This window comes from Sphaeramia orbicularis, chromosome 6 (assembly GCF_902148855.1).
Source record: "Sphaeramia orbicularis chromosome 6, fSphaOr1.1, whole genome shotgun sequence".
Classification (NCBI taxonomy): domain Eukaryota; kingdom Metazoa; phylum Chordata; class Actinopteri; order Kurtiformes; family Apogonidae; genus Sphaeramia; species Sphaeramia orbicularis.
The window spans coordinates 44735660-44742788 of record NC_043962.1 but is presented as its reverse complement, the minus strand read 5'-3'; the positions used below and the strand labels follow the sequence as shown (position 1 = coordinate 44742788).

Sequence of the window (7129 nt, the reverse complement as noted above, 5' to 3'; positions counted from 1 at the left end):
TTTAAATGAAACTTGCACTATAAATAAAATGTATTATTACACATCGAAATAATAATAATAATAATAATAATAATAATAATAATAATAATAATAATAATAATAATAATAATAAATCAACAGGAAATTAGGGTGAATTAATACTTTTCTTTGTAAAATAAAGATGGCTACAAAATTACACTGAATATGAATGAGAGTAATAATTTATTCGCTCAACAATAAGACAGCATATAGTGGTGACCATACAAGACACACAACACAGAACACCATAAATAATAAGCTTAACCATGTAAATGAGTAATATTTACATTTTTTGAATATACAAAAGTTATTAAGTAGGCTAAATGTTATGGAAAATTTGTGTGAAAATGTAAATTCTAAATTAATTTTTAGGAATATTTAGTGAATGAAACGAAAATTAGGAAAAAAATATTCATCATATTAAACATTTAAGAAATATTGTAAATAAATAAATAAATAAATAAATAAATAAATAAATAAATAAATAAATTGTGCTTTTATAAATATTGAGGTTGCACTGAGTACATTTGATCAGAAATTGCAAACAAATAATTAATAATAATATCACTTTGTTGCCATAATTTTGTGTAACTCTGTTGCGGTTACAATTCTGATCCACTAAGCGGCGCTGTGCGTCTATTGTTCAGTAGAAGGCGTTGTCTGTCTCTTGTCTGGATGCGTGTCTGGAGTCTGAGTGGAGAAGGAAGACCCTGTATTTGCGGAGGGTCGTGGGCTGACAAAGGATTGTGTCAGGACAGTATGTGTCTGACTGTAACAATAATATCAGAATGAACCAACGCGAAGTCTGACCAACATTAATCCCTCTGTTAATAATAATAATAATAATAATAATAATAATAATAATAATAATAATAATAATAACAGGCTGAATGTGTTCTTTAATAACAGAGGAAATGAATACTGTTGAAATAAAGCGTCATGTTTCAATAGAGCCATTTAATATTTTTCAGTCTCAAAAAGTAAAAAGTAATATGTAAAATATAATAATATAACAATATTACACATAGTCTAATCAGAACAATACCAGTAATGTACCTTTCATAATAAAATAAAAATAATAGCCTAATAATGTCTCTATCAGAAAATGTTTGCACAAATGTGAAGTTGATTTTATTAAACCACAACATTTTCATATGGTCAGTAATTACATTTGACCTGAATCTGAAACTTTCCTTACTGCTGCTGTCTTTACTCCTGTGCGTAAAACCAGACACACACTGCTTGTTGAACACACTGTATACTGCAAGACACGAGAAACCAAGAAAAGACATGCTTGTTTGAAGGAGGTCAATGTGTCGGAGAACATTTAGAGGTCAAACATTGGCCAAGGCATCCCTTCCCATTTTATTCTCAGGATAATAATACCGACTGTCGTCGTGAGATCTTCGCACTAATCCCTGCGTGTATCCGCGGGGCTCATCCCTACACTGCGATAGGGTTCATAAACAGACGCACAACACGGCAGGAATTGCGCAAAAAGAGGAAAAACCAGGTGCTCAGACACCATCGGCTTGTGTAAGTGCCTTAAGGCGACCGAGAAAACAACAACGTTATTGCGCTGACTTGGGGAAAGTCCGCACAGTTCTATCCGCACAGGGACAAAATCAAAACGCTGCGCTCTGCTCGGCGCACAGCCAAATGGGCACCGGGGGCCGACGGGAAATCGGGGTGGGGGGGTTGTGTGATTTTTTTTTTTTTTTCTCTCTTTTTTTTTTTTTTTTTGGAGAGGGGGGGTTGGACTTAAAGCAACCAATGAGAATGTCGTCCGAGATGTCTGCTCTGACTGACGACTTGTTGCGAGTTTATATACCCAGCATCTCACTACGAAAGTACATTTAAAGAGAACTGTATGGAGAGAAGAGATAACACAGCGAGGAGACGCACCAACACATCACCCACAACAACAACAACACCTGAGACTCTGTAGTCAGGGATAACTCAATCACATCGGGAATCTTCTGCGTTTTCTGGTGTTATTTCTGGAGAGATTTGGAGATGTCCAACGTCCAGTTATCGAGCAGCGCGTTGGAGAAGCTGGTGGCCAGGAGGACCTTCCCTCTCCACAGACGCACCAGTGTCTGTCGGAACCTCTTCGGACCCGTGGATCATGACGAACTGAGCCGGGAGATGAAAGCCAGACTTCGGGAGATTTCCGAAAGGGATCAACAGAAATGGAACTTTAATTTCGAGGCCAACACCCCGCTGGATGGGGATTACGAATGGGAAGAGGTCCCCGTGGATAAGACCCCGAGCTTTTACCAAGACTCTGTACAGAACGGGAGGGTCCGGGTGCCGGAGACGCCCGTCAAGCAAAGACCCTCCTCGGACTCCGCAGTCCCAGACACCCCTCGTATGGATGTACTAGAGCGCTTGACCGTACCTGAAAGCAGCAGCACTCCCTTCCCGGTGGAGGTCAACCAGGAAAACCGCACGGACAAGCTGAACTCAGGGAAGAAGCATCTCAGACAGGTCCCGTGTGTCAGACGCAAGAGGACGGCCAGTGCGGACAACAACACACACATCACAGGTAAACCCCCAGACCCTTATTCATCCCCAAATTTGCGCTCCAGGACTCAGATGTGCGTCTCATCGGAGCCTTTCACCACTTTTATCTCTGTGCGTAATTTCACCTCCGCTGAATGTATGAGTCTGATCGGGTTTTATTTATTCTTTTTTTTTTTTACAGACTTTTTCGTGAAACGAAGGAGGTCTACTGAGAGAAAATCTACCGATATGATCGCCTGCCACCACTCCAAGTCTCCAATCCCGGTGGAACAAACACCGAGGAAGAGGATCCGTTGAAGGTGAGAAGATGCGAACTGTTATAAAAATTATAAACCAAACTGATCTGTTAGTGTTTTTACCTTTAATGGATAAAACGGGAGATAATGTTTTATGTTTAGTTTTATGTTTAGACTATTTATTGTTATTTTATGGGTAGATTTGGTTTTGTTTTTGCTGCGTAAATGGTCATGTAATAGCCTACGTGAGCCAAAAAAGCAGTGACTGGTTTATTTGGGAGGGGGTGGGGAGAGTTTGAGGTGGAGAAATCGCAGTAGTAGTGATAGTAGTAGCTGTAGTAACACCAGAGACTGGGGGAGGGGGGATGTGCGTCACGATGTGGCGGGAAAAGGCTTGGGTAAAGGGTGACGCCTGCTGCCGAGCTGACGTCTCCGGTTTCCTCAGAAAGCTGACTCGCGTCTTTTTGCGGAATGACTGTCGGGTTTTTCTTCCAAGGAACTAATCGTATTTTATTTCCACCTCAGGTGATTTTGCACTATTTGCTTGCGCATTTTGGAGGATCTCGGGGTGAAGGATTCTTCTCCCTGCTTCTTGTGACGCCGGAGGGACGGTGTGAGAAGAGAAGCCCGACCGGAGAGAGGCTGCCTTGGCTCCGTGCGTCACGGCGGAGCGCAGCCCGAACACCGGAGCAGACTCTCAGGACCGCACGGTTAGGGGGGGAAGGGAGAGGAGAGAGAGAGAAAGACAGAGAGAGAGAGGACATTTCGCCGAATGACTTCTATCCAGTACAAATGTAGCATACATTGTTGCTTTTGCATACAGCCACTCGACAGTGTTAAATGTTTTAACATCTGTGCAATCCTAAAGTAGCTACTTTAAAAAAAATGTCTACACTGGCCAAAAGTGTACAGCTTTATAGAGACAATTAATTGTTTATTTCTGTTCTGGTTTTCTGTAAATATATATTTTTAAGACTATTCTAACTTATAATTTATTTATGTTTCTTTATATTTGTTAAATGCCTTGTTGATTTAGCCAAAGGGCATATTTTTATTTTTATTTTATGCTATTTTATTTACATTTGTTGTGATGATTTGCAATCATGTAGCTTCCTATAGTAGCCGACACTTGAAAATAGTTTCTTTGTGTTCTGAGCCGTTTTTTTTGTGTGTTTTCACGTTTTCATACAAGTCCCCTAATTGTGTCTTGCAAAGGGTGAAAATAAATATTTTTCATTTAAACCTTAACTGGACTTTGTGGTGTGATTTGAACGGGTTGTGTGTTTAAATGATGGAATCAAATTAAATTATAAAGTAGATTATGACTTCTTTTTAGGCTCTTGATTTGCCAGTAAAGTATTAAGCTGTGAGGCCTTTTTTCGGCTAAACATGAGGTACAATAGGCTTTAGTTGGGTATTTTGCTTGCTACAAGGAAACCACAATAAACAGCCTCCATGCAGTGTTATCGCAGACATTTATTAGTGCCCCCTCCCCCGGGGATGCAGGTACCTCCATTACTTTTCATTGAGCTCCGCCCGTATCTGCTGCCTCTCAGGGCCCATGAGGATACCTTGCGGAGGAAAAACGCATTCAGACGTGCAGCCTTGAACAGCATGGCAGCTGCGGGATATAGGCTGGGATTTAAAGGCCCTTTCGCCCCTCTAAAGAAGCAGCAGCTGCCTTTGGATCCCCGCTTTGTCCGCAACGAAGACACCCCCACATCCACCCGCACTCAACAAGCCCTCTAAAGACCCACTCACACACACTGTTTACCCCGCCGTCGATACACCGGGCGTGGAGGCCACCTGCCAGAGCTAGAAAAAGAAAACTACTAGTCTTTGTAATTGTCCTAGTCTATTGAAACAAACCATTCAACAGGTCATACTTGCAAGTTTACCCTTAATTGAAAGAAAGTGCATTTGCGCTGTGTGAATGCGCACTGGGCCTGCGCCCTCTGCGCGCGCACAACAGACCCAAATATCACAATTTTTCTGCATTTCTTCATGTATTTCGATGACATTGACTATCTGACATTAATGTTTTGATAAAATGGAGACTTTTGATGGCCAAAGTGACTTTGCCAGCTCTATGCAGCCATAAGCTCTGACGGGCTTGTTCTGATTTCCAACACAAAGCGCTCTCCGGCTCCATTCTTTCCTTTTTGTTGCCATATGGCAAATCCATGTAGACATAGCCAAGACCTATTCAGTCAGCCACAGAATGTCCTGCATCAGAGAACAAAAGACACTTTGTCTGGCTGCTCTATTGATACGAATGGGTGAAAAAAATATTATAATTAATCTATGGCTATATCCAGCTAATTAACGCCCATATGCCCACGGGGAGCTGCGAGGCCATTCAGTGTAGTTTTAAGTTCTCAATAGTTTACATGTTAAAGACAACAGCTGTTCATGTGTTACTTTAATGAAGTCCCCTCTATGTTGGGGACTGGACACATTCAGGGGCTCAAGTCCCCCCTCAGAGTTAAAGGGGTCATCTTCCTTTATTTGTCTTTACTGCTGTGTAACTATATAAAATTTGTCCCAATAAATTGAACTCAAAATCACATTTGTTTTCTGAAAAAAGGCACTGACGCTGAGCCATTGTAAATACATAAACAAATAAAAGGTCATTGGTCAAGGCCTGACGCATGAGCTCTACACAGCACAGGAAAATGTTGTTTGTTTTTTTATATCAGCGGTTTATTTTACGCAGACTGTATCGGTATAAATGCGGGTTTTTGTTTTTTCATAAATGAGACGAGCTTCATGGGAAAGGCCCTAAATACGTTGTGACTGAACGGATTTGTACAGTTTTGGTGGGCCACACAGAATATGCTGCATGACAATTATATCTTTATTCAGCCTTCTTGTACTTTCTGATGGACGTAAAGGAAAGAGATGACAGCGAACATACAGGCCTGATTAACAAGCACATACAAAAGAATATAATTAAAAAGGCAGCTGCTGAAGGGGAGAATCGGTTTCATGGGCCCCGCAGTCTCCCATCTGACCTTTTAACTCACATCCAATGTTTTATGTGAATCAATCAATCATCAGTAAAATAGGCCGATACCAGCCGCTGTTATTATCATTTATTATCACTGAATTATGCTTTATTAGACTAACGAGAAAATCTGCGTGACCTTGAATGGTTCATCACCACATAAGGATGACTCACATGGATATTTGTATCCTTTCATCACAGTATATTTTCTCTAAAAACACACAGTTTAGACAGGCCACCGTCTCTGAATAATTGGGTCGAATTAAGTGAGTTTAAGGTAAGGTGTTAGGATTAGTAAGAAACTAAATCATATCTTAAAAAGCCACTTGTAAAATTAAAACAAGCATACATGTAAGTGGTGTTTATTGTGCAATAACGAAACTAACAAAAAACAAGCCTTCTTTTTTATTATTTTTGATCAAACCAACTGAATTAGACGATTTGCAGATCTACAATAAAATACTTTGTTTATTTATGGGTCTGGATTTGCAAAACAATCTACCACAAGCTAAAAATAGGTATAATTTCAACAACAACAAAAAAATCACATTTCTACTGAAAACAGAATTCATTTGAGAATGTGCAAAGACTGCAATTAAATATAGAAAGGAGGAAAATCAGCCAAGGGGAATTAGCATTTTCCATGACCATCTGGCATCGGCGCAGGCGACAGGGAACAAAGGCGAGCTGGATGGAGAGGAGAGGCGAGTGTGCCATCGCATTGACCTGCAAATGAGGCTTTGTCACCGAGTTAAAGCTCCCTGACCCCCTTTACCCCCTCCCCAAAAAAGACTAAGAAGAAAAAAAAACCTATAGCGTGACGAATGGAGGCCTCAGTTCACTACATAGGATCTGCAAACCTGTCCAGGACTTATTGGAAAACTGCAAACAATCTTTCCGTACTTGTTGCAACTTCTTTGAAATCAAACCGGATTCAGTCCAGATATGCGAACTGTTTGCGTCAAACATAAATTCGTGCAGATCACAATCCACTGCAATGGTTTAGACTGTAAAAACACTATTACAAATCAATATATGTCGATTTCAATCTAAGTTTATAATGATAGATTTGACCTCTCAATGGGGCCTGTTGGATTTGTGCGCACAAGAGCTACTCAAAATGTTTTTACGCATGCGTCACTCTTTCCTTTCTGCTCCTCATAATTACGTAGAAGTATTTTGGTAAATGTTAGTGCTTGTAGACAGTTAAAAGTTTTTTTATTCTCAGTTTATTTTTCATTTTGCTTTTGCACCATCCAAAACACTCAGGCTGCTGTTGTGTGTAACATTTAGGGGGATGGGCTGGATGGGTTTTTACACCTGTGCCCCCTCCCTTTCCCCA

General features: G+C 40.5%; 1 protein-coding gene across 1 annotated transcript; it reads left to right on the top strand.

The window, feature by feature from the left end:
* The first annotated feature begins 1856 nt into the window (after window positions 1-1856).
* Window positions 1857-4028, top strand: LOC115420344 (cyclin-dependent kinase inhibitor 1C-like). Its single transcript, XM_030135579.1, has 3 exons — window positions 1857-2566; window positions 2726-2843; window positions 3306-4028. Exons 1-2 carry the CDS (start codon window positions 2035-2037, stop codon window positions 2839-2841), a joined length of 648 nt encoding a protein of 215 aa, XP_029991439.1. The 5' UTR covers window positions 1857-2034; the 3' UTR covers window positions 2842-2843; window positions 3306-4028.
* The last annotated feature ends 3101 nt before the right edge of the window (window positions 4029-7129 follow it).